Source organism: Chenopodium album, chromosome 20 (genome assembly GCF_948465745.1).
Source record: "Chenopodium album chromosome 20, dcCheAlbu1.1, whole genome shotgun sequence".
Classification (NCBI taxonomy): domain Eukaryota; kingdom Viridiplantae; phylum Streptophyta; class Magnoliopsida; order Caryophyllales; family Amaranthaceae; genus Chenopodium; species Chenopodium album.
In genome coordinates, this window is record NC_137853.1 from 37,431,162 (window position 1) to 37,458,839 (window position 27,678).

Below are 27,678 nucleotides of genomic sequence, written 5' to 3' on the forward strand. Positions count from 1 at the left end.
AAACAAGAGGATTTTAGTGCTAAAAAGTAAAGAAGATGATGCTTTTCTTTGGTGTGCCTTTTGGTATATACAAATACAATGTAGCTTATTAAAAATGTAGCATATGGTCTAAGATGAAGGTAAGGTACCATATACCATTTGTGTTTTACTTAACCGCGTTGCATTGTGTTGGTGAAAAGAGTTGCAAATCACATATTCATCTACTTATAGAGTTATAGTACCATGATGTACTTAAATTCTTATTTATAGGGATGTTAAATAGACTACTTGGTAGGTAATTTGTATAGGTGTTCTCCTCATAGTCGATTAATTAGATGATTGACTAACATGCAAAATATATATATATATATATATATATATATATATATATATATATATATATATATATATGGATGGAAAATTAAAGGAATACCGAAGACAAATAACTTATTCGTATTTTCAATTGTTCTATATAGTTCTTGACACTTTTTATATTTGCTAAACTAAAATATTTTTGATGAATTATAAATTATTTATAGGGGTTTTCATAAGGAGCAATGGGGTTAATAAAGATGGATTAGATACCCTTATGATTTCATAAATGCGTCAGGTAGCCATAACGTAAACCCTTTAAGCTAGAGATCAGATAAAATGAACGGAAATGTTAGTTAGAGCATTAAATAATGATGAAAAATAAATTATGTGTAGGTAATTAGAAAAAGAGAGGATAATGTGTTCTATTCACCTCATTTTTACTTATCTAAATTTATTAATCGTAGAACTTATTATAGATGTAATTTGACCATTATCAGAATTTATTTTCCCTGGATTGAACCTATTAATTAAACCTGAAATAAGAGAAACTAAGGTGATAGAATATTATCTCTCTTAAAAAAAAAGGTGATAGAATGTTAGATGCGTAGCATATTTGGTTTATGGAGTTGAAATCCTACTTATGTTGATCAAATTTTATTTTATATGGTATTTTATTATGTTTATTTTTTAAAATTACTTATTATATTGAAATTATTTTATTTTTGCTAAATTGAAATTATTTTATAAAAAAAAAATAAAATATTAATACAATTAAATATTAAAAATTTTAAGAAAATGTAGAGAATATTAATATTAAAAATTTTAATATTAGGGGAAAATTTTAATATCAAATGTAGGGAATATTAGGGGGGAAATGAAAAGAAATAGCCTAAGAGCCTATTCTCTTTAGCTTAATTTTAGTTTAGTTCAGTTCAATTCATTTCATTTCCTAATTTTCTTCTCTCATAAACAATTCATTTCAATTCAGCTTCGATCAATTTAGTCAGTAAAGTAAATTAAAACAGGTCTTAAGACGACTCCAATTTTAAGTCAAAGTGTCAAACAAGTTAAAAGAAAAACAAGGGACCCAGCAAAAACCTCCATCATCAACTCCTTTTGAAAAGCTCCAAAGTTTAAACATACATTACTCTCTTCTTCTTCCCACCCTTTATCTTCTCCCCTCTCCCTCTCTCTCTTTCTCTCTATACCCCATCTCACACTCTTTCATTCATTTTCTCTCTCTAAAAAATGCAGAACAACACCCATCATAAACCACCTCGCCCACCACCATTATCAGTCTCTCAACCTTCCAAACCACCCTCACCACCACCACCAGCCCAACCCCAATTCCAAGCCCAACTCAAGCCCAACAACACTCAGCCCAAGCCCAACTCAAACGAGTCACTCAAATCCCCACTCCGATCCGACTCACCCCACCGATCCGACGACACTGACCTCGACTTACCCAAAAATGGCAGCCCAATCTTAGCACTCGAGAAGTACTACTCTCCATTAACTTCCCCTGCACCTGCTCCTCCCAAAGACGCCGATCATTTCTCATCACCACCGCATCATCTCGTCAACGTCAACCTTCATCGAAGGGAAGAAGAGCCGACGCAAACCGGCGTCGTTTTGGGGGAGGGTGGAGGAGGAGGAGGGAGAAAGGGGAGAATTGGAGGACAGAGGAAAGTTAGGTTTCCGGGTGTTGAGAATATTATTGGGAGGAAATCGAAGAAAGAGGAAGTTGTTGAGAAAGTGAATTTAGGGGTTAGGGTTCTTGAGATTGTGTTTTGTTTGATTTCTTTCTCGGTTATGGCTGCTGATCGAACTCAGGGTTGGAGTGGTGATTCCTTTGATCGTTATAAAGAATACAGGTTTTTTTTTTTCTTTTTCTCTCTAAATTTCTGCTCTGTTGCTGTTGCATAAAATATTGACTTATTTTATTTTATTTTTTTTTTGAATTATTTGGCATTTTTGGTGTATTGGTTTTAATTTCAATTTCTTTAATTTTGCTGGGATTAGTTTATAATTTAATTTGGTGGTGTCGAGGGAGACAAGGGCAATGATGTAGGCGGGATTTAATTGAGGCGGTGATATTGGTGTCACTGCTAATGCATGCTTAAACAATATACTAAGTTCGTTGACTATTACTACTATTTTAATTTTGATGGATAAAAAATTATATGAAGGGTAAATTCTGTGGTGTTCGGGTAATGATATGGTTGGATTTTGTATATGTGCTCATGATTGGTGATAATAATGTAAATTTTTCAAATATTCTGGGATTTATATATTCTTAATTTTGTTTTTCCCCTATTTTTAGTCATATTGCATAGTTTTGCTCTGATTCTGCTGTGATTGAGATTGCTACATTTTTCTCATTATTTTGTATATGCATATGTCCTCTCAAAGTTTGAATCTTGTGCTTTTCGTTGAAGGTAGCTAGAATTAGTAAATGTTTTTCTTAACAAAATCATAGGATATAAATTTGCCTCTTATATCTCCGAAATTCTAGAAAAGGTTATCAAGCATCCTTCATATCAAATTTTGTTACTCTTAATTGATAGTTTTGCCAATGCATGATTGCATACCTATTTCTGCTGTGTAGCTTGAATTAAACATGGTTAGTTGGGTACGAAATTGTCTTCCTATCGGCACATTTGGTAGATGGTTATGAATCGTGGGAATGATAATGAATTTATGTGTAATTTGTGAAAAAAGTTGCATGTCATTGCCAATGGTAATGTGTGCATTGTGCCTCATCTATGTACCCTCATTTTCTTCATAATTTTTTTATTACCATCCATTACCATTTGCAAGGTGGTAATGGATACTCAAATAAAATTACATGTATGGGGATGGAGTTCTATTACCATGGTAGTGAAAATGGGATCTTTTGATAGAATTACCCATAAACTTGTTATCATTCCCATGATTTATGACCACTAACCAAACAGACCATATGTTCTTTGAAGTCATTTACTTGCACAGGTTTTGAGTACTTTAAATTTCTTCTCTTTACGAGGGGGCATTGTCATTATAAGCATAGCAATAGGTCAACCATAGTTTGCCATTTGTCTAGCTTGCTAAATCGAAGCTTTACAACAGTCTGTAATGCGATCTATAATTGAGGTAGCATGTTAGGCTATTGAAGCAATTGCTACTTGCTTGTTAAGGTTCTTGCCCGCTATCTATGTTCATGGTATTGTATGTGAGCTTTACATCTCGTTTGCGCGAGGGGGGTCAATCTGATATCATTTTTTCTTCTTTTATTATAAGTTGTTCATGTTATATAGAACTTACAATGGCGGTCTATTGTGGTTTGATTGGCTATTTGTGCTATTGTGAGTAGCCTCAACTATGACTGTTCAGTTCTCACCTTTCGGTTCACACGATTAAGAGTGTTATAAACAATTATTCTCCTGTTTAGCAACTTTCTATCATCAATCCTCCCTTTAATAAAGCACGCCCATTTCTTTGTCATTTCTTACCCTCCTCTGGTCCTCTCTGTCAATCTTAATCCACCTCTGTACCTCATAACTCTCTTCTTTAAATAAGTCTTTGAGAAGCTTTTGGACTATAAATGAATTAAATTGGGATATTTTGGGCTTTTGTTTCAAAGATAGGTCAATTGTTGCTTGAAATTATGAATATGATGGTTGAAGGTTTATTAATTTTGGAGTTTTAGGGAATATAGATAGGTGGCGCACTGGTTGAATATCAAGGACAAATGCTATCAGAATTCAAAATACATCAACAAATCCAAAGCCTTACTCCTAAAAGATTGGAATTGTTTTTTAGGGTTTAAATTCTGGGTCTAATCTATGAGCCACCACCAAGTTGTATAAAGGTCTTAATGGCCACTTAAGAGTAGAGTAAAGAATCTTAGTTCAAGTCATTGGCTTGTTTCAAACAAGTCTAAAGAACTTAAATAGAGAAATGTTTTGCAAGAGAATCTGTTTTTCATTCAACACTCAAAACTTGAGCGTAATTGGGCACCCGCATGGTTTATGGCATTGCCACTCATCCTTCTCTGCTTATAACTTTACAATCCCCTGTATCTTGTCCTGCTTTTGTTCCCTATTACTACTGTTTAGCCCCTTTTTTTCATTAAAACCATGTAATTGATGCAGGGCAGACTAGTCTGATTCTGCACGACCTGCAATACATACACTGTCTAAGCTGCTTATCACTTTTGTGGATTGATTCTACAGCAGTTTCTAAGTATATGGCTAAAGTCATGCATATATCGGGTTGTCTGTGATTGTTTGTAATTTTACTTCCCTTAGTCCCCTACTCCCCTTCCAACTTCCAGATCATTAAAATTTAATTAGTCCCGTTAGTGATCATTCCTTCTAATAAATATAGTAATTAGCCAAACTTATCAGCCACACACCTCTTTCTTTTTTGAAGAAAAGTGACATTGTAGTTTTTCATTGCAGGTTTTGTTTATCTGTGAACATTCTTGGATTTTTATATTCAGCATTTCAGGCATATGATGTCACCAGCCATATGGTCACTGGAAAACATGTGATCACCCATCATCTCCGCTATCAATTTGATTTTGTTATGGATCAGGCAAGTAGTTTCTTGTAAACTTTTATAACTCATTATATGTTTGTTATGACGTTAAAGGCTCTGTCAAGTTCTTAAATTCATAAATGTGAGTATATGCTTTATCACAATATGAAGATTCAAGTTGTGATAGTTGTTTATGGAGTATACTAGATTAGCTATAGTTGTCAGTTTGATGAATTTAGGCTTCAGAGGTCACTGTTTGGTTGCATTAATTCTGTATGGATTGGATTTGGCAGATTGTGAGGAGTTGCCATTAGCAACGTTGTTTAGGTTGTAGCAGGAAAAAGTTTCATTTGTCTACATTCTAATGGGAGACAGTACTTTTGACTCTAATTTTCACCAACGAGATGAACCTATTTGCATATTGTAGTGGGAGATAATGATTAGTGGCAGATAAATTATGAACCTGCCTGCCTAAGCTGCTACTTCGAACTACTTGCAGCAGCTCTGATAGTGAAGAGAAACCTAAAGATTTGAGATGGGCAGGTAATATACTGAATGAACACCATGCAATGGTTCACGAGAAGAAGAAATAGTTATGTAAACAAGTGACTATTATGAGAACATATGGACTGAACTTCGTCATCATCTTATAGGAAATTTATTCCATTTTTGTGTGGTTTAGAGGATCAAATTATAAGGGTTAGTATGTCAGTCTTCACACTCTATGATAGCTCTGTAATTTGAGGACTTGTCTTGAGCATGTTGGTTTTTGTTGAGCCCAAATCTTGAGAAGGAAACGTCAACTCCATCTACAAATGTAAATGTAGATTTCAGTCTTCAAATATCTTTAGTTTCTCAAACTTTCTTATTTTATGTAGCAATATATTTTGGCATCTGGTTACTAAGAACACTTCTTTGAACTTTGCAGATACTTGCATACCTTCTAATATCAGCTTCATCAGCAGCAGCCTCGAGGGTGGATGACTGGCAAGCTAATTGGGGGAAAGATGAGTTCACAGAGAAGACTAGTGCATCAATTAGTATGGCCTTCTTGGCATTCCTGGGGTTTGCCATGAGCTCTCTAATTTCAGGCTACAACCTCTGCAACCGTGATTTACCGTGAATTGCCAAAGACAGTTCTGGCATTTCTGTATCAACAAGCAAAAATTTTTTTACCTAGCTATAGAATTTGTACAGGAAATATATGGAATAGAGAGGTGAATTTTAATCTGTGAATAAGTCTACACGGCAATAATAATGGCAATGAGATCTAGAGTTAATGTTCCAAATAATTTTGGTTAGTTTTTCTTATGCTGTCAAAGTGACATCGATGATGATTTTGGCTACCATTATAAAATGCTTGCTAAATCTTGTTGGGTTCTTTTTCTTTTCTCCTTCCAATAATTGGGATTTTTTATTTACTAATCATTCTTTAATACGCGCTTAGCACTCTTTGTAGTAATTAAAGGTAAGTGTTGAAAAGGTCCTTGTCTAATTGACTACTGCTGAGTATACTTGCACGTTAAGATACCTGGCCATTAGATTACACAAATTATTTATGGTTTGTTTATATAATTTGAGATACTTAAGTTCATGTAATTTGAGATTGGTGAGGTTCCACATTTTATGTACCTTAACAAAGGTATTAAGCTAGGCTAACCGGCTAGGTAAGATTAATAGACTCTCGTAGGCTTTTTTTTACATATTTGTGACTTTGGAGTACATGAACACAGCTGCACACACTTAAACGCACAAATACTCCAACACAATTACATAGAACTACGGAGTATTAAAAATTGCGGGACCGAGGAACAATCCGAAGTGATACGAATCAAAATTCGATCCACTAATGATTTGTATGACATTAAATCAAAATGACCCAACTTAACTAGACTTGATCTACACATTTAATTTGACGACTCTATGTTTACATGGTTAAATTTACACAAATAGTTGTACAATAAGCTACACCCATGCACAATTAAAAGTGCAAATCTTCCGCTATTGATAACTATGAAGATAAGAGTGCACAATGCTGAAATTAAACCCAAAAATGTGCACAATTCCCAAACACACCAATCTAGAACAACAATAACATGGCAAGCACAATACATCACTATCTTAATCTTGGTCTCATGGATATAGTGACTTAGATCATAAGTGTTTGGGCATTTTAAATTCTAGAAATGATTAAGTAGTGGCTTGGATCATACAAATGTGTCAAACTCTATTTGAATAGGCAGTTGTTATATTGTTAGATTTAAACGGGACATTGAAAGTTACTTCAAAAATTATTGTCGAACACGCCCTAATAAAAATCCGAATAATTAACCACTCCTTGTTTAATCAAACAATCATCGATATTCCAAACAAAAACACAACCACAGAAAATTTATGGTTACCTTCAACCAACAACTAGTGATCAATTTGGTTCACAAAGTGATTATTAAATTGGTTTGATCAATTAATTATTGACATAACGAACTCTCAACGTACTTCAAAACATGAGTCGGACCCATGTTTATATTGCCAGCACTAATAAGATTGAACTGCAGGCTTAGATAAGAAGCCTTTGGGCCCATGATGTCCTAGAATTGCTTCAGTTTAGTGTTTGGTTTGGGCCCATCAAAAAGCTTATAGACAAAGCCTGACAACTTAGCTTGCTAATTCATGTTCCTTTGAAGATAAATGAAGTATGTACACTTTTTTTTTTTTTTCTTTTCTTTTTCTTTTTTTTTTTTTTTTTTTAAGAAATGTAAACTTATTTAACCTAAGGGGAGAAATTGCAAATCAACACCGTTAAATTATAATTCAAAATTACATGGAAATATAATGGAAATAGATGTGGACATGAAATTGAATACATAATTAAATCATATAGGATGAAATTGTACTCAGTGAGCTCTTATAGTTAGGCCGTAAAAATGTAAAGAGATACGTGATATGGCCTGAGTGGATCACATATAAGTTGGAGTTGTATCAATTTTACCACTTAGACCATAAAGAATAGTCTTTTTACTATACCCGTTGTAACTTGCCAATAGCATGGATGCACGGTCAAGTAAATACACAAGAGTATTATAGGTTGTCATACACATTTGTTTGATACTTAGAGATGTGCTGATGTGTTTATCTTAAAAGTGCAAAATCTTGATATTGTGATGACAAAATGAGTAAACCCTAATTTGTCTTCTCAATAAACGAGATATGCAAATTAAGGGTTAAACTTGTAATATTTTGAGTAAACCTACTAATGATGTTAGTCGTTTAACCTGTGAGCAATGTTGCATTGAGCGATTTATTTACAAGCTTGCATTTCAAGTTTATCTAGTCACAAAAATCTAACATAAAAATACCAACCTTAGTTAATTTCAAGAAACTAAAAATAACAAAACATGAAGACAAAGATGATAGACTTTTGTTCGAAAACAAGAATGCGTTGATATGAATGGTAAATGGTAGATCCAACATCTCTTTCATTCACTAAAATCGCCAAGGCAACGTCATGTGAGCCTTGAATCATATTGCTTAAAATTGTTGGCTAATTTAGAGCAATCAAAAACCAAAATTGCAATTTTTTAAGGCGGCTCTTTCTTATTTCCCCAACCACATACATCAAAATTTTAACCATATATTATATCTATCTTTAATATTTATTATTTTCTTTTTATTTTGGATTAATTTTCATATATTTGAAAATCAATACTCTCTTTATTCCAGATTAATTGACACGTTAGAATTTTTTCACTAATCATATATCAACTTTGACTATAATTTTTTATTAATACAATAAAAACATATTTTATGATTCTATCATAAAATATGTTGTTAGATAGGTATTAACATAAAATTTTATTATATAACTTTTTTACAATTTTCATTAATATTAAATTTTATAAAAATAAGACCGAATTAGTACTTTGATATGCGTGTTTTGGGACAAAGAAAGTACTTCATAATTTATAACATGCACGCTGTTTCTTTATCTTTCATGTTGCTTGAATGTCAAATTGGAAGAAGAAGCCAAATATTTATGGGATATATTAGGAATCAGACATTACTCGACGTCCATATCCGTTGCTTTTTCAAAGTTAACAAAAAATGGGCCAATTAGCTTGTTTGTATTTTGGCGTTAGTGGTGCATTTGTGTATGTTCATTACCTACCAATATCTATGAAATTAATTAATTATTTACCATTAACTAATCAACTATAATTCCCTAGATATCTCTCACCGACGCACAAGGGATTTTCTAAGGTTTAATGGAGGATGACTTCATATAATTACTACACGATGAGTCTCGATTCAATGTGTAATCACTTATTGTGACATATATAATAATTTTAAATTGTGTGTTTATCTAGTCTAAATCAAATATTAATTTCGAAATGACTAAAACATTATACCTAAGAAAATGAATAAGAATGAAGCCACAACATCAATCAACTATATTTGAAGTTCATACGCAATCTATGTAATTAGTGCACCTCATCTACTTGGCAAAAAACACATTTGATTAAGCTTTGATGTACTCTAGAACGAAATAAATCAATGTATCCTCAACCAACATCACTATTTGTCAACGAAGTCATGGTTCATGCCATTAAAATTAAAATTAAAAAACCCAATTAAGTTCATTAAGGATTAAGCCATTAACAAAAATAATACAAGAACCCTAAATTAAACTAGATACCCCAAATAATAAAGAGTATGTTGAAGTTTTAAAAATTCATAAAAAGATAATATTAAAGAATAAATAGGACTGATCGAGTATATATATAAACGAATCATAAATTTCAATCATTAGTTTAACCATTTGATTGTGTTAGTTTAGTTTCTCCTCTAATATGCTCCATCTATATATCGTACGGATAGTATTTATGATAGTATGTGTTAAAATGAGGTAAGGACATAAAGTAAGCGAGTGAAGATGGATAGCTGGCTTCATAGGAAGGAAGACAGTCCATAATAAATTAGTACTCGTACGTCCGATCCGTGCTGAGGCTGTACTGCAATTGACTGTGTTTGTGTTCATTTTCAGGGCCACACTACATTACACTGCAGTCCACCGATCTGTGCTCGATACCGTCTTGGCCCCGCATCTTTGCCGCTTGCATTGCCTTGGCCCTTCTCTTTCACACCTTCTTTTTGGGCCTACTGTTTTTATTTCATACTGTATCCTCTCCCTATTCTGTTGGCTTTTTTTTTACTGTATTTCTTACTTCCTCGGTTTCTTTATAGTTGCAACACATACTTTATCACGATATTTAAGAAATGTGGACCTCACATGTCATAATACACTTAAAATAGGGTTAAAAGTTTGATAGGAGTATAATTAAGTGGCCCATGTGCAATTTTCACCATAAAAACCTTCATTATACGGTGTGTTGCTACTATTGTGACAATTCCATTTTAGGGAAGTGTTACAACTATATAGAAAAAGGCAGAAGTATATTTTACCACCTTCGTTCTTTAAAAATATTCTCATTTATTATTCATGTGGTCAAAATTTTTTATTTTTGCTAATTAGACAAGATTATAAGTATGTGTATGATAATATGGACTGTCAAATGAAATTTTATAAGATTAGTTCAATGTAATTTTACATAATATCAATTTCTAGATGAGTATTTTTGAGATGCAAATGAAATCATTTTTATAAGGTTTGAATAAAGAATTAATTTTTTTTTAAGTAGCGAGTAAAAATTTTGATAATATGCAATTACATGAGTTTTAGCCTTTTAGCCTATCTTTAAGCATGTGATTGTGTTGGAAAACCCAAAGCTGGCATGTTCTACTACGGAGTACAAAGTAATACATGTCTTTGAGTATAGAAAAGATAAGAGTGCTAAAATAAAAGGTTAATATATATGAAAATATTCCGTATTTTTTTTAAAAAGAAATAATAATTACTTTCGCGTCTTATTAAAATGTGGTATATCTATACTAATCTATTAAAAGGCGTTCTTAAGAAAGTTTATGTGCCACGTAGCCCCCTTCATTACGCCACATAATCAACTCAACTTCTTATTACGCCATGTCACCCATTCAAGTATTCAACGCCACGTGGCTCTACCTTCTACATATTTTTCATTGCATGTCATGCAATTATATTTTAAAAAAAAAATGTTCTCCGCAAGATTTGAACATGCAATCTCTAATTCTAAAGTTGAGCATCTTACCACCAAACTATAGAATATTTCATGTTACCTTTTGAGACAAATATTAATATATATAACATATTATTTACAAGAAAAAATTTAATGACCCAGGGTATCACCCGGGTCCAAATTCTAGTTTTAAAACTTAAAAGCTTGAATATAATTTTCATTGCCATAAAATTTATTCCATTATATCTCGATGAGATTTGAGAAGTAATTAATTAATGTAATATGGATTATATAATATGAAATTAAATTTCACAAATGGTCACAAATGTACGTAAGCCAATACAAACAAAGTTTTATTTCAAAACCAATTATCATCTTTAATTTGTACATGCATGCATATCATCAGCTCATCGATTTGAATCAACAAATACTGAATTTTGACAGCTATAATTGATGTTTAAGAGATTCATTAGCACCAACTTTTGATACACACGTACTAGTATTACCAAAACAAATTATGTACTCCGTATTATAAAACTAAATTAAATTTGAAATACAACATCAATATAAATAATTACCCACCATATCCAAAATCACATCTACAAGATACCTGTATAAGAATCATAAGTGAGTTCACATGCTCCACATAATTAACAAAGATTAATGATTAATCGAGATTAATTAACCACTGCGCATGCCAGGTAGCATGCACAACTTTATGACCGTACAACTTTGGTGTGTATTAGGACAACCAAGATAATCCAAATCTTAGAAGATTAATTACATTTTACAAGATTAATTAAAAGATATTCTCGTGATAATTAAAGGTTGAATTATAAGGAAAGAAGGGTACTCTTTTGTATTCATACTTTTGGCTGTATTACTATGAACAAATAACAATAGTACTTTATTTAGTTTGTTTTAATTTATTTAGGTATTAAAGTCGAGGTACACGTACTTTACTAGTACGGAAGTGTTATTTCTACGTTATTAATTTCCCAACTCTCAATTGTACTCCCAAGACAAAAATACAAAATTAAAGTTGAATTTCCTAAGACTTTGTTCCCAATCTTACGCTCTTCCAATGTGCATGCATATCAATCAATATTTGTTCTCAAGAATTTCAACCCCTTTTATAATTAACAATTGAGATATTTCGAGATATAGGTTGCCGGAGTATATTTTTAAATCGGTAAAAAAGACTGATCAGATTTCTACCATCATAATTTTTTAATACACTATTTAGGTTAGATATTTGGAAGTAAAGAGGAAGGTAAGGAAATTCTTACCTCCAAGTACATACTTTCACCTGCAAGGATTCCAATGCTATATCTCTATGATATGAGTTAAGAACTTGTGACTCAACACTTTGTTGATACAAATTGTAGTTTAATACTTCATCCGTTTCTTTTTAGTTGACACGTTTCTTTAGTCACGTTTGCCAATGCACTTATTCAATCATTAATATCTTTAATTATCGATAAACAAAAATTATGAAAAGTTGATACTTTGAAAATATATAACGTGACGAATCTAACAAGGTTCCACATGACTATATTTTTTATTACGTATAGAGCACAAAATACGGTCAAAAGGAGGTGGATGAATAGTGCTAAAGAAAAAAACGGAGGTATACAGAGTAAAGGTTACATGTTTAGAAAGTTGTACGGCATACTCCATAGTGCTAAACTGGTAAATAATCGTGAGGTGTTGACAAGAGAATGACGGGTAAGGGGCGTGAGAGCACGCGTTGACATGGTGAATTGGAGTTGACAAGTGGTCAAAAGCACTATGACTTTACAGCCATCTTTAAGAAATTTTTTTGCTTTTCTCTACTTTCAGTATAAAAACAGAATTAATTTATTTTAAACAAAATAAAGAGTGAGCCCAAGACCGTATACGGAAATACCATACGGCTCTGTCCGACAACTTCACGGATACCTCTTTTGTTGTTGCTTTCAATTTATGGCCCCACTTTTTTAACCCTTTCATCTAAACTTTTATTAGTCGTATGAATTATGATATCTCCTTATTACCCATTTACCCCTTAATTTGGCATTGTAAGATTTCTCCCAAATTGTCATCTCATATGCAATAAGAGTAAGATCCTATTCTTTAAAGTTATTCTGTTCTGCTTTGTTTAAATCTAGTCTGTTAATCCAATTTATTCTGCTATGATGATACCTACTCTATTTTGCTGAAATCTGTTCTATTTTATCCATAAAATTCAATAAAACAGGGCCTAATATCGTAATAGTCAACAGTTTTAAACTCTTAAAATTTTAAAAGAATAGGAGGTCAAAATTCAACTAATTCAATAAATTGGTAAATAAATGCATAATTAACTATTTGTCTTCTTGTAATATGAGGTCAAAATTAAAACAAGTTATAGGCTATCAACCCTAGTTTATTTGTAATATGGATTCTCCATATTTTGTACTCCCGTAGAACTTATTGACAATTTATTTATGAAGTACTTTGTGCTTCTTTAATGGGAGAGAAGATAGTAGGTATTAGTGTATTACTCTGCACGTAACGCTAATTAAGTGACTGTTAAAATAGTTCGATGAACGTGTTTAGCTAGATTTATCCAAATGTAGGTGATGAACATATTTTATCTTTTATAGAGCTTAGTTCTTCATTCGCACAAAATTTATAAAAAATAAAGGTTTGTTCATATTTACTGAACTGAGCTGAACTGAACTGATTGGAGCTGAACTGAACTGAACTGAACTAATTGGAATTGAATTGAACTGAACTGAACTGAATTGAGCTGAAATGAATATTTTATGTGAGAGGGAAATTAAGAGCTGAACTGAACTGAACTGAACTGAAATTAAGTAAATGTGAACAGGCCCTAAATATATCCTCAAATTAAAAGTGATTTAGTCTTCTAACACGTCACAACATTGTAACTTGTATTATTGTGTATAAAACACGGTAGAACATTCCGGGTATAAAAAATGCAATTCATCTTGTACATCCATTAATTGATCCTTTTTTTTTTTTAATGGCCCATATGACCATATGATCCATATACCATTACCAGATGGATATGGTCATATGGATATTAAGTCATGTAACATGTGGAAGAGTAACAAAACCCTAGCTATTCAATATTTACAAGTTAGACACTTAAAAAGCAAAAGTAAGATAAGATAAGATAAGCCCATATCCTCATAAAAGTCCTGTCTATTTGAACTATTATGGTATGCTCTACTCTGCTCAAATCTGGTATTAGTATTTTGCTATATTCTACTTTTACTCTACTAAAATCTGTCCTGCTTAGAGCTCAAAAGAATAGGGTTATAATCTCATTACAAAGTATACGAGATTCAAAGGTCAAACTTCTAGAATTTGAGGTAAGAAACGTACACCGGTAAAGTCTATAAAGGTATCTTTTAGAAAAGGGCAATTAAGGTAAAAAAAAAAAAGGAGAGAGAAAGTCGGAGGAGGAAGAGAAGGCCAGTTTGTCCCCTCATGCCAGGATCTTCGCACGTTATCATTCCCAGTCATCTCCCTCACTCCCTCTCTTAACTCCACCTTCCATTTTCCATTTTCCATTTTTAATATTCTCTCACTTCATACCGCCATTACTCCCCCTCTTTCTCTCTCCTCAAAACCCTAACTTTAAACCTCTTTTTTCTTCTCTCCCTTCTTCCTCCATAACCAATTCCAATTACCTTTCTTACGACGTCGTATTTACAATTACAATACCCCCCTTTTTTTTTCTCCTTTTTTTGTAAAGTAAAATATTTCTCTTTTTAGAAACTTTTTATCCTTCTTTTCTGGAGGAAGTAATATCAGATATTCCACCATAATCCACACTTTCTCTAAAAAAAACACTTTGAAATGTAGGATCCCATTTTTCCCAAACAAATTTTGTTTTGTTTTATTTTTTTTTTTATTTTTTTACTATTGATTGATTTTTCTCAAATTCATACTCAATGAAGAATATGAGGTGGTTGAAACAAATGTCGTCAAGGGGTAATAACGAGGAAAACGAGAACGGAGACGGGTACGGACACGGATACGGATACGGAAACGAAACCCCGTCGTCAACAGACGGGAAAAGGAAGAAGAACAAGCTGAAAAGGAAGATATCATTTGGGGAGTACAGAAGAGCAGTATCATGGTCAAAGTATTTGGTATCATCAGGAGCAGAAATAAAAGGAGGGGGTGAAGAAAAATGGAGTGCAGATATGTCACAATTATATATAGGAAATAAATTTGCATCTGGAAGACATAGTAGGATTTATAGAGGTATTTATAAACAAAAAGATGTTGCTATTAAACTTATTAGTCAACCTGAAGAAGACCCTGATTTGGCTACTAAGATTGAACAAGAATTTGCTTCTGAAGTTTCTCTTTTGTTTGGCTTGAATCATCCCAATATTATCACTGTAAGTTTTTTCTTGTTTTTATTTTTTTTTTTTGGAATTTTTTGGTGTTGTTAATCTCGTTAGTACAATTTGTTTTTATGTGGGGGTGTTGATTACTTGCCGGGGTTAGTTTAGTTGGTTAAAGTTTTCGAGTGAAATGAATTATATGGTGTGGTGTCTGAGAATTTGGATCGAATCCTGTCTACATTATAACCATTTTTTTACTAGATGGAGTTAGTTTAGTTGGTTAAAATTTTTGAGTGAAATGAATTATATGGTGTGATTTTTGAGAATATGGATCGAATATTGTCTACATTAGGACCGTTTATTGTTATTATATGTTATATTTGTGTGAAAATGATGATAGGTGTATTTTCTCGGACGTAAAATGATTGTTTATTTTAAAAAAGGTGATGATCAGACATAAAGCGAGATAGAGGATCTGGATTGAGTACGATTGGGAGTACCTTGTTTATTTTGTGACAACTTGCTTTCCATTATTTGGGTTTTTTTTTTTTTTTTTTTTTTTTTTTTTTCCTTTTTTTTTTTGCTTTTTTGGGCAATAATTTTAGTATGTGGTTAAATGGTGTGGAATAATATTGTTAGGATTGGATTTTAGTTATCACGTTATTAGCTCATATCACACTATCTCTATGATGCTTATATCTAGTTGGACGAAGTGATAACTAAGTACAAGTTTCCGTATAATAGGTACATTCATGTGTGTGTGAAAGAAATCGTTATATTGTTGGTAAAGTAGGTTGTACTCAAGGTTCGGGTCTATAATAGTGAAATACTCGTATATAGGAACCTGTAGCCATTTATTATCCTTATAACCAGCAACGGATCTAGGAATTTTAGAATGTGAATGCAAATTAACATCAAGTTAGACAAACTTGCTGCTTAAACATTTTAAGTTGACATTCTATTATTGATTTTAGGATAGCAAATGGAAATCACAGGACTTATAGTTCTATAAGGTGTGTGTTGAGGAAATTTTGGATGGAACTATCAATTTCACATAATTCCTAGTACCTTTTGAAGTTTTCTTGTTCTGGAGTACTACGTGCAAGAGTGCAAAAAGTGCAAAAAGTGAATGGAACTTGACATCTCTCTTGATTGATTGCGAAACATGGTTGATTTTGGGAAGGATTCATCGTATCAGTTAGCCCACATCTAACATAAAAATTGCGGTGTATTTTCATCTGTTGTTCTTTTAGATTCTAATTTTGTATTAGGATAGCAAAGAAATTTGCCACTGACCCACTTAGTTGGTAAAGGCTTTCATGGTATAAATGGCTTAATAACTAGAATTTGGAGTTGAAATGTCGCTATTATGAAGATTATGGTTGATTTTGTGGTTCTGGGAGTAGTAATATAGTGTTAAGGTTAGTAAATTTGGATCTTTCTACGCACAAACTTAGCATTCTATGATTAGGAAGTAGGGACAAAAATCATTTTCTTTAGTCATCCTGTTGAAAAGTGAATTATGGATGGAAAATTTAGATTCTAAGCAGTGCTTTCTATTTGTCTTGCTCTTGCAATGCCAAAGGGACGCGCATAATGGGGGATCCTGTTTTCAAATGAATCAATGTAGACCCAAAAATAGTTTGTTTCAGGAAAATTATTCAATTAATAAATTTGAGTATGCAAGATTCTAATGCTACATTCATCCAAATCGACTTTTTCTCCCTTCTAATTATCTCGAGGTTCCCTACCAGTGATGGATGGTGCATGGTTGCTGGTTCCTCTAGAATCAGGGACAAGAAAATGTATAAGATGCATTCACTATTAAATTCGCGATTGTGTCCTTATGATTCTTCCTTTGTCAGTGTAGCTTCAGTTTTAAGTGAATAATTGCCACACACTTGTCCAATTGAGTTTTAATGTACCGGTACCACTTTGCTTGGTTGCTAATTGAGGTGGATGCTTCTCTTTGTCTATCTGATGCAATTGTAACGTGCTGTATTTCTCTCTTCTTTTATTAGGCATTTATGGGTTTTGCTTATTGGCCTGTTTGTGAACAAACCCTTTTTTTGCTACAAGCAAGGTTGAACTTTGAACCCTCAAATTATGAATTAATTTGTTCACACTAGTTTAAGTTGCTCTTAAGCTTCTTTCGTCAAATTGAACAATGTTTTATCTTTCTGACTTTCAAGTTTAACTGTTTTTGAACATAGTTCTGTTTCTACTTTTGCTAACATCCTAAAAAGATTTTTACCCGATGAATTGTATTTTAAAACTATATTCAAGAATATATACATACTAGGCATTAGGCAATGAAATGCTTAATTACTCATTTGGTCCATTCAATGTAAAGTGTTCTCTATCTAAAGTGTATGGGATTTTATTGTTGTTTTGCATGAAGAAATTTGCTGAACAAATAATAGGAAACCTTCCAAAACAGCAACAAATACATCTGAGGAAGTCAGCTATCAGAACTGTTGTTTTAAATTTGTAAGGCCAAATTTTAGGAAGGAAAGCATGTTCTCATCTATTTTAGATGCTATTCTACATCAGAAATCAGAACAATTTGTTCAAATATGCAAGTTTTTGATCAATGTTTGTATTCTACTTCCTGCAGTTTTTTGCTGCATGTAAGAAACCTCCTGTATTCTGTATCATCACGGAGTATATGGCTGGGGGATCACTGAGAAAATATCTTCATCAGCAGCAGCCATATTCTGTCCCTCTTGATCTAGTTCTGAAGTTGGCTCTTGACATTGCTCGGGGAATGCAATTTCTTCATTCTCAGGGAATACTTCACCGTGATTTGAAATCAGAAAATCTTCTTCTCGGAAATGATATGTGTGTGAAAGTAGCTGATTTTGGTATCTCTTGCTTAGAGACTCAAACTGGCAGTGCAAAAGGGTTCACTGGTACCTATCGCTGGATGGCTCCGGAGATGATAAGAGAAAAGCACCATACAAAGAAAGTTGATGTGTACAGTTTTGGCATCGTCTTGTGGGAGATCTTGACTGCATTGACGCCCTTTGATGATATGACTCCAGAACAGGCTGCTTTTGCTGTTTGCCAGAAGGTATTTACTACATTTTTCAACTATAATTACTTCAATATTTCACTCTTTCTTTGCGATTATCTAGCTGTTTCTCTGATCTGGATATGTGTCTCTTGAAGCCTTGAATTGTTTTGAGAGTTGCAAAAGTTATGACTTAGACAACTGACCAAAATCTACTATGCAAATTTGGGTTTTGGAACACTGTATTATGATCCATCCATAACTAAAACCAACCGTAACCCACGTTATGACCCGAATCTAAATGACTTGGCAGAAAGCTGACCTGAGGTCCCGTTCAACAGGTCTAGCTGGTCTGTGAGTTGGGTAATGTCTTTCTTTAAGAGTCTAAAGTCTATGTTGCTGAAGTTGTGACCTGTGCTGCCACATGATTCTGCTGTTCTTGGATGCCTTGATGTTTAATTGTTTTCACCTAGCTCAGAATGCACCTTCCACAGTAATGGAATCTGAGACAGTGATCTTGTGTAATAAATGGGCAGATCTTTGTGGGGTTAGATTACCATTATATTTCACATTGTTGAATAGCTTTGTTCCTTTTCACATAGAGTGTAATTGGTGGGGTAAAGATTCAGAAAGTAATTTCTTGTGTAAACAACATCAACTACTGGTTCTTGGTCCTAAATAATGTCTGCAAAATAATCGATTACTGGGTTATGGTCCCATAATAACATCGTCGAGTGAAGGGTAGTAGGGGCCTTTTATTAATCATGCAGGACTTAATAATTCATATGTCTAACTAGGTGCAACTCTCAGTCATTTACTCGGATTCGCATAGTCATGCCAGGCAAACCTCCCTTTTTGGCTGTTTTACATATATTTCACAATATTTTGTATCAAATGAAGTTCCAAGTGTCTATATCCATGTCGGGGTGTCAAATTTGTTATTAGCTGAGAAATTGGAGGATGCCTTTTCCCTACGCAAGGGAGTATACATTTTGTTGTTTGGATTATCTTTTCTTAGGATTAGCATCTTAAGTAATACTAATCACCAATGACTTCAATCGAAAGAGAAGGAAAGCCATTTTGTTTTTGAAATACGTAATATAATACTTTAAGACGAGAAATATCAAGTTAATAAGTCTGATAGACCTCTATAAACCATGTTGGCTGTAGGGCAAGTAAAAGCAAGTGTTACATATGTTACGAACACACCTCTCAGAATAGAGATTTTACCAAGGGTCGAACCTGCAGCTCAGCAGCTTCCGCCTTGATAGGTGGTGCTCTGATATTGAACAACAATCATGTTAAAATAAATGTTGGATTTCAAATGCTGTGTGTTTAACTTGTGCGTTGCCACTGAAGATAGCATGTTAGATTTCAACAGAAAATTTTTGATTTGGCGCTAGAAATCTAGGTTCATTAAAGGCAGTAGGGTAAGACATATGCTTTTGGCAGAAATCTGCTTTTGTTATTTGTATGTGAGCAAATGCTGTCGATTTTTGCTTCTGCATGAATGCTAAATTAAAGAGAAACTTGTCCAAACTTCACATGTGTTTACAATTATTGAAGGATTTTCCATCTCTTAGTTTCAGCCATTCCTTTTGTGGGACCCCATTTGTTGTGCCATTTGTGGGATATACTTAATCCGCATTATCATTTTTTGTTCTCTTAGTTTATATAAGTAGCCATTTAATACTAATATAGAAACCTTTGATCTTGTCCGTTGGAAGTCTGTAACTATGCTGTTACGCTTCATGAATGCGATTTAATGAAGATATTTCTGCATTCCTGTGTATGGGTTGATAAACTTATGGGTGTGGATGTGCCTTTAAGGTTTGAACAACTATTTTGACTATGCTATAGACAGCCAAATATTGTGTCCTTATGCTCTTTTGAGCGTGTAAACCTAGAACCCTACATGATAAGACAGTGAAACACTTCAAACCCGAAATTTAGAATGACTAACCCGAATTTTGACTGATCTATATGTTTAATCTTGACGTCTTTTCTTGTTTGGAAAAGTCCAATTGTATTATCTTTTGCTTGAAGTGATGTACTACAGTTATCAAAATTAGCTCTTCATGTTTGAAAGAGTGGGAACGTAACTCAAAAGGTGTAACACGGAATTGGTTTGAAGGGTAGGAGAGTTTATACTACTTGAGTTATAATTAGGTAATGGAGGCTAAATCGACTTCCCGTTTTCATGTATGAAAGTAATTTTCCCCTGATATTTCCTAATTTGTACTAGTAATTTTTAGTTTAGGAAGAGTCATGAATATTTATTGACCTCTGCAACAGACTGCATCATCTTTTGACTGAAAATTTATGTGACATATATACTTGGTTGAATCTTGCAGAAAGCAAGGCCTCCAATACCTGCAGAGTGCCCAACAGCATTGAGTCGCCTTATGAAGCGATGCTGGTCAAGCAAACCTTATAAACGGCCACAGTTTGATGAGATTGTCGCGATTTTGGAGAGGTTTTTGAAGTCCTTTAATCGCGATCCTGGATTCTTTTTATCATGTAAACCCAATAATGGGAAATTATTGCGCTGCTTACCTACATGTATTAATTCTCGTAAGCCTGTTTCGCTAAGTGATTAAGGGTATAATCTCTTTTGAAACCGTGAATATAGTTACATATATATATGGATAGAGTTGTATAATATTCTAGTAGATCATCCCAGATGATTCATGTTTGTCACTGAATATGTGCTGTACTGTATGCTGTATCTAATTTATCTATTAAGGGCCAAAATGGCTCTGTCCCAAAATTTTACCTAATCACCTCTCAAAATCTACCCCCTTAATCCCATCATTTTATACTTAAGTTTTTATTAAGTTTATTGACATATTTTTACGGCAATCCATCATATATATACGAGTGAAAAGTTAGCTTTTTAGTGATTCATTACATACAGGTTTTAAAAAAAAAGGTTTTAAGTTGAGAATATAGGTGAAATTTTAATACTCCGTATTTGCTCTTCGTATATCAATGAAAAAATCATAATTTACGAGATATGTTATATATAAAATAAAATTAATCCACACGATATCTGGCCAAACGTTACGAATATCTTAATTGATATGTTCCAGTTAATCACGTTTCCCAACTAATGAAAGTTATGCTTACCATGAAACCATATTCTAAACTCTTAATCAATTAATCATATACAAGTATTTGTTGAAAGAACCATATATGTAGTACGAGTATTTGATTGTATTTTCACCTTTTGGATAACTTAGTTAAGATATACTTCCTCCGTTTTCTTTTACTTGCAACACACCTTTTAAACACACAGTTTTAGGAGATGATTAGTGAGGGTAAACTAGCGATTTTATCAATATAATTTTTACCCGAAAATTAAAATAGGGTTAAGTATCATTTGTAAAAATTATAGTGAAAAATTTGTCCATTTACATTACATAAACCCGACCTCAAAACACGTGCCACAAGGTTGTGTTGCAAGTAAAAGAAAACGGAGGAAGTATATTGTAATTTATAGCCAATTTGTCATCAATAAGACGGTTTGGCCGAGTGGTCTAAGGCGCCAGATTTAGGCTCTGGTCCGAAAGGGCGTGGGTTCAAATCCCACAGCCGTCAATTTTTTTATTTTTCTAAGCATTTTATATTGGGCCTGCTGAAAGGACTTGTATGTTGGCCCAAACTTTCTCACCTAACTTCCATCTTCAAAGCCCAAAATTTCTCAACTAGACCAAAACAATTAGCAGCCCTTTTTGTGCAAAATAATGAGACTTTGTGTGTGTGTTTGTTTAGAGAGACTGAAGGACGAGTAATGAGAACGATCCCAAGATTGATCGGAATCGAAAGGAAAACTATAACCACTTAAGTTATTCCTCATTATTATGACCTTGTATTATTATTGAACTCTGAATTAAACCATTAGTTCTCAATTTTTATGTGCACAACTTGACTTGGTGAATAGTAACGCCACTCCCTATCTCAAATTCAATGGTATAAAAAATAAATCTCATGGGCCAATAGGAGCTACACACAAGTACGGAGAATAGGTTTTATTTGTTGTGTTGAAATACTACGAGTAGTATTTTTTTAACTAATAGGTTATCTGTAACTTAAATTATTTAGAAATTATTTGTCCTGTTAACATAAATTATGAATCATATTTTAACAACAAAACTCGTTTACAAAAAAATTTAAGAATGTAATTATAAAATTGGTAACCTTTGGCTAATAACCCTAAAGTTACATAAACTTTATCAAGTACTTGAAAGAACAATGATGATGACTCCTTGATCAGTAGCAAATTATAGCACTATTAGTCTTTTACTACCTAATACAAGTATTCTTCTATGAGAAACTTGGATTTGACCAAATGATTAGCCTGAATTTTGGAGTCCTAATTTCTTAACTAGTCAAGCAAATGATGAACGAATTGACTGCCTACTTCTGTAACTTATCACAGCAAATATAGAGTTTGGTATTGATTAGATTTTTGTCTGCTTAACCCACGACAAATTAAGGAATCATTACGCTAATTTACAATCTTTGAGTAGTTGACATCTTTCTACGTGTGCCGTATCTTCATTTGTAGCTTGGAATATATTATTGTTGCTCATCTAATTTTCCTTCAGCTACATTAATGTATATTTGTCGGTTCGTTGCCACCTCTAACAAGCAGGTTCAGGATTTTAAAAACAGAGTGTCGATATTAAGGCCATAAACTTTATCAATAGATGTTAAAAATTATAGCGCTAATAAGACACTATGCTTCATCAATCAATTCCATATTTACTCTTATCTACATTTAAATAATAAAAAAAAAAAGTTATCACGTTACTAGTTGAAATTACATAATAATAAGTAACACGACGATCTAATTGGAGTTGTTCTATACTTGTATGTTGGCCTATTTCAAGTATAAGTACTGTTATGCTCCTTTAATTTGCTTGTAATTCACCCTAACCGACACATAGATTTGATAAATTGACCACCTTTCTACAAAATCAATAACTCATACAGTACTCCGATCCATATTATCATTAATTAATATCCGGTCTATTTATCAATCATATCATAAAGGATGATTTTATCTTTTCTTTTCTTTATTGCCATAAGAGTATAAGAGTGTCTTCAAAGCTGTATGTACCTGTATATGCATTTATACTGAAATTCCTAGAAGAGTGTCACCTTTGCAATTAAAACAAAATCCAAAATTTTGTGGATTATTAGTTAAGATATATAAATATATTAATGTTAGTATTTTGAAATTATTATATCAAATGTAGTAAAAATACTACGTATGTTTTATTTTATAACTTGAATGCATGGATGACATGGAATAAAACAACCAGAGATGAAGAGTGACAATTGACTCACTACATGTTGCAAGACTTGCAACACCTGATTAAATTTGTTTAGGAACAATCGATACCTCAATAAAACCAAAAAAAAAAAAAAAAAAAAAAAAAAAAAAAAAACTATCCGTAATGGATATATAATAAGAAGTTGGTGAACATAGTAATCGATCATCACATAGGATCCCAAAAACTCCCATATGCTTATGAGTAAATTTATACATATATTAGCTGGCTTACATATGTTAATTGTCATTTGAAGGTACAAATCTTACCTTTTTAAAAAAAATATATACTTCACATATATCATGAATATACTTCTTCGTACATATATATAATTGAGCTTTATTTTATTATCATCCTTAACTAATTAAGATATCATACAATGATACAATAAATTAATTAAAGGTAGTTGAATAATGACAGCTTAAGCTACGGCGCAAAAGGACAGTCCACCTTAAGCACAATATAAATCTCTAATCCTCTTGAATTAATCATTCAAATCCAATTTTATACCGAACAGGCCAACAATAGCTATTTATATTATTTCCAGGTAATTGACAAATTGACAGTGCATATATTCTGTTATTACCGTAGATAGTACGAGACTGCGAGCATATACAAATAGAATAATAAAAAATAAATAAATGAAATGACTTATAATAAAGTCAATAATAAATTTGTCCTCAAAAAAAAAAAAAAAAAAAAAAAAGTCAATAATAAATTAATAATTAAGCATATTAACTAATTATGTGGTCCAAAGTGTACTGTCCCATGCATACTTAATACAGAGTACAACTACTATTAGTAGTGTATTAGTGTGAGACCCATAAAATTTATTCTCACAATATAATTTTAATTTTGCTCCCATAATAATATAATTTTTGTATTCCTTTGTCAAATAATTTTGAGTTAGTTTTCATGGCTTATGCTGCATTAAATTCATAACAAAGGTAGTTTATTAGCTTTGAAAAATAGGATTAGCGTAATTATTATACTGAATAACCGAATTGAAAGATTATTGCAAGATCGCAAATTAATGTATATATGTTATATACTACTATATGTGTCCAGTAACTTGTAAGAAAATTTAAACTAAAAACTTATACTAGTATAAAATGTACATAAACTCATATGAAATGTCTAATAACTTATATATGTCTTAGTGTCTCACCATGATTTTGGATCCAAACTATATCTTCTCTAATTGAACGATTAATAATTTGGTAAGAAACAACTACATACGAATTGAAGTAGCTATCAATGGACCATTTATTTAATTAGAAACAACTATGAATTGAAGTAGCTATCTATCAATAATGGACCATTTATTTAATTATTTTGTCATACTCTTATACAAGTAATATACGAGTATGTTCGTAGGATACCAAATTCGTTCAATGTCATAGTACTCGTGGTAGTATACGGTCAATTGAGGCCAATGCAAATTCTTAAACATCACGAGTTAATTAATTAAATAATTTTACATGTTGATTAAATATATATATCATTGCATGTAGGAAACAGTATAAAACATGCACTCCTCATTATTTCCTTAATTAATGAAGTCATCAAACAAGCTACAAGCTAGCATATTTAGGAGTTAAAGGAGCTAACATATGTAACGTGTGATGTGTGCATACAACTAATTGCTTCATGTGCAAAAATAACGTTTCAACTTTCAATGAATGCATGCATCCCATATTCATGACATTACCAAACGTATGTAATACAATCGTGAAAAAATTACGTATGCATTTATTTTATTCTAGCTAGAAGGATAATTCAAATGTAGTATTATGAAAAAATATGAAACATGTAATTAACTCCGAGAATAGATCGATCGCAAGACGTTTGTGAATTCCTAGTAATGCACAAACATAATTTTTTTAAGCATCATATGTATATATATAGCCTATTTGGCTATACTTTAATTTAGTAATAGTACTGTGGTTTATTTCCTTTATATAGATGGAAGTTTCAAATTAAGTTGAAATGTAATATGAAGGTTGCGATTTAATTTAATTAAGTTGAACTTGCTTGACTGATTAAATGGCTTTTCTCCCAAATTGTTTCCTATAGGTTTATTGCACTTGCTTCTGGGAAAGCCGGAAAGGTGAGGAGATGTAGACTAAAATTGGGAAAGGCGGGAGGTGTAGACTAAAAGTGAGTGAGTCGTCTTATTTAAAATTGATTGAAGTTTGGAGGGCAAAGGGATCGGAGGACATATTTTTTTTTTAAAAAAAAAAAGGTGTATGAACATGAAAATATAGTATTATGAACCACGGATACGGAGTACTAATGTAGTAATGTATAGAGGTTGTGTGACTACTAATGACAATAGAAGTTGGCTAGTTTTTGGAATTATTATATTAATGAAAACTCACCTCTCCTCTTATGTATAGTGAGTTTGACTTACCCAATACTTTTACTTAAATCATAGACAATGGTTATTTTTGTTTGATGGAGAAAATAATGGATAGATATGCATGGCCCCTCGTATTTATCATTTCATAGGTTTGATTTTGGTAGTATGGTAAAACTTATGATCTCTATGAGTTTTGACACCAACGGCTTAGAATTCAAGATTAAGGATGATGAAAGTGAGCTTTCTTCGAGTGCGACCCTTAGTGTGAACTCAAATAAAGTTATAATAAGATCGATCCATAACATTCACTCAAAATCATTTTATTCACCAAAAATAGAAATAAACTGATGAATTAATTATCTCCTTTAGGTAAACCATTATTATCAAGAGGTACTAAAGTGGAGCACTAAAAGGGTTGATTAATTATTAACTAATGATGATTAGATACATACGTAGTACTATCTATATATGTTGTATTATATGTATCATAATGACTCATTCTTTCTGTATATCCATCTTAAGCAATCTAATGAAACATTATTGTAACACATAAGCACACGTATATTATATGAATTGAAGTAGAATAGAGTAAAAGAGATACAATTTAGAGATCTATTATCAAGTATGTAGTAGATTATTAGTCATATTACATGTGTTGAACTTATATTATTGCGTTGATACAGATATTATAAAACTGAATTTTTGGCAGTATAATAGTGCATATCCGCTCCAAATTATGTTCACCTAACACTGATCAACTTCAAACAATATCTACTACTTTGCCGGTTGCAACTCTTGCCACCTCGATCGGTCTTTATGACTATTGTACAATTACAGATTGACTGAAAGAGTCTTGGAGTAGTTGGTCAAGTCTTCCCTAGTAATTCCAGGCAATGGAGTGGGCTTCTATTTACCACCCCAATTATTTAATTAACGCGTCTTCTTGTCCTGAGAAATGTTTCCTAATATTTTATTTTTCTTACAATGTTACTTCGTATTTGATTTATTATACTCTAATTAGGTGTTAAATTCATCTTACCATAATATAATACTCGTAATTACAATATGATAATTTTTTACCATAATTCTATAAAGTGTGTTTTGAGGTTGTATTTTTTTTATTTTTAAATTAAACTAATAACATGTTTTGTAGATCTAAAATCTAATCATGCACCTAGGGTATGTAAGACTAAACAAAAATATTAAAATACGAAGTACTAGTTTTGGTAGTATACACTAATAAGAGCTTTCTAAGTTTGATAAACATTTATAATAAATTTATATTAGTAAAAATCAAGTGATTAAAACGATTTGACATTCAAGATATACTACAAATAAATCCTCACATAGTCAAGTGTACATTCAAGGAAAAAGATCTTGACCTACATTCAAACCTTACTTGTTTCTGGGTTTAATATCTAGAATCCACATATTCGCTTGAAAGTAGGAGGAGAGGTAATGGGCCAGATACCTCCTTTTCACTTATGCAGTTACTCTGTATTTGATAAAATATAAACTTTTACTCCATAATCTTTAAGATTTAGGATCTATTCACATTTATTGAGTTAAGCTAAAAAGAACTAAATTGATTAGAGTTAAATCAGACTGAACTAATTAGAGCTGAACTAAACTAAACTGAACTAAACACCCGAAAAATCGGCATTATAAAGAAAAAAATGCAGATAAAAAC

The 27,678-nt window shown here is 32.4% G+C and overlaps 2 protein-coding genes and 1 non-coding gene across 3 annotated transcripts; all 3 read left to right on the top strand.

The window, feature by feature from the left end:
• Window positions 1–1,423: 1,423 nt before the first annotated feature.
• On the top strand, window positions 1,424–6,197 carry LOC145597479 (CASP-like protein 4A3). The gene is made up of 3 exons (XM_081653660.1): window positions 1,424–2,168; window positions 4,737–4,872; window positions 5,744–6,197. Exons 1-3 carry the CDS (start codon window positions 1,543–1,545, stop codon window positions 5,936–5,938), a joined length of 957 nt encoding a protein of 318 aa, XP_081509786.1. The 5' UTR covers window positions 1,424–1,542; the 3' UTR covers window positions 5,939–6,197.
• Window positions 6,198–14,468: 8,271 nt separating this feature from the next.
• Window positions 14,469–21,038, top strand: LOC145597477 (serine/threonine/tyrosine-protein kinase HT1-like). Its single transcript, XM_081653658.1, has 3 exons — window positions 14,469–15,328; window positions 17,892–18,347; window positions 20,642–21,038. The coding sequence occupies exons 1-3, from the start codon at window positions 14,873–14,875 to the stop codon at window positions 20,885–20,887; spliced, it is 1,158 nt and encodes a 385-aa protein (XP_081509784.1). The 5' UTR covers window positions 14,469–14,872; the 3' UTR covers window positions 20,888–21,038.
• Window positions 21,039–21,807: 769 nt separating this feature from the next.
• Window positions 21,808–21,887, top strand: TRNAL-UAG (transfer RNA leucine (anticodon UAG)). Its single transcript has one exon. It is a non-coding gene; the product is annotated as a tRNA-Leu (tRNA).
• The last annotated feature ends 5,791 nt before the right edge of the window (window positions 21,888–27,678 follow it).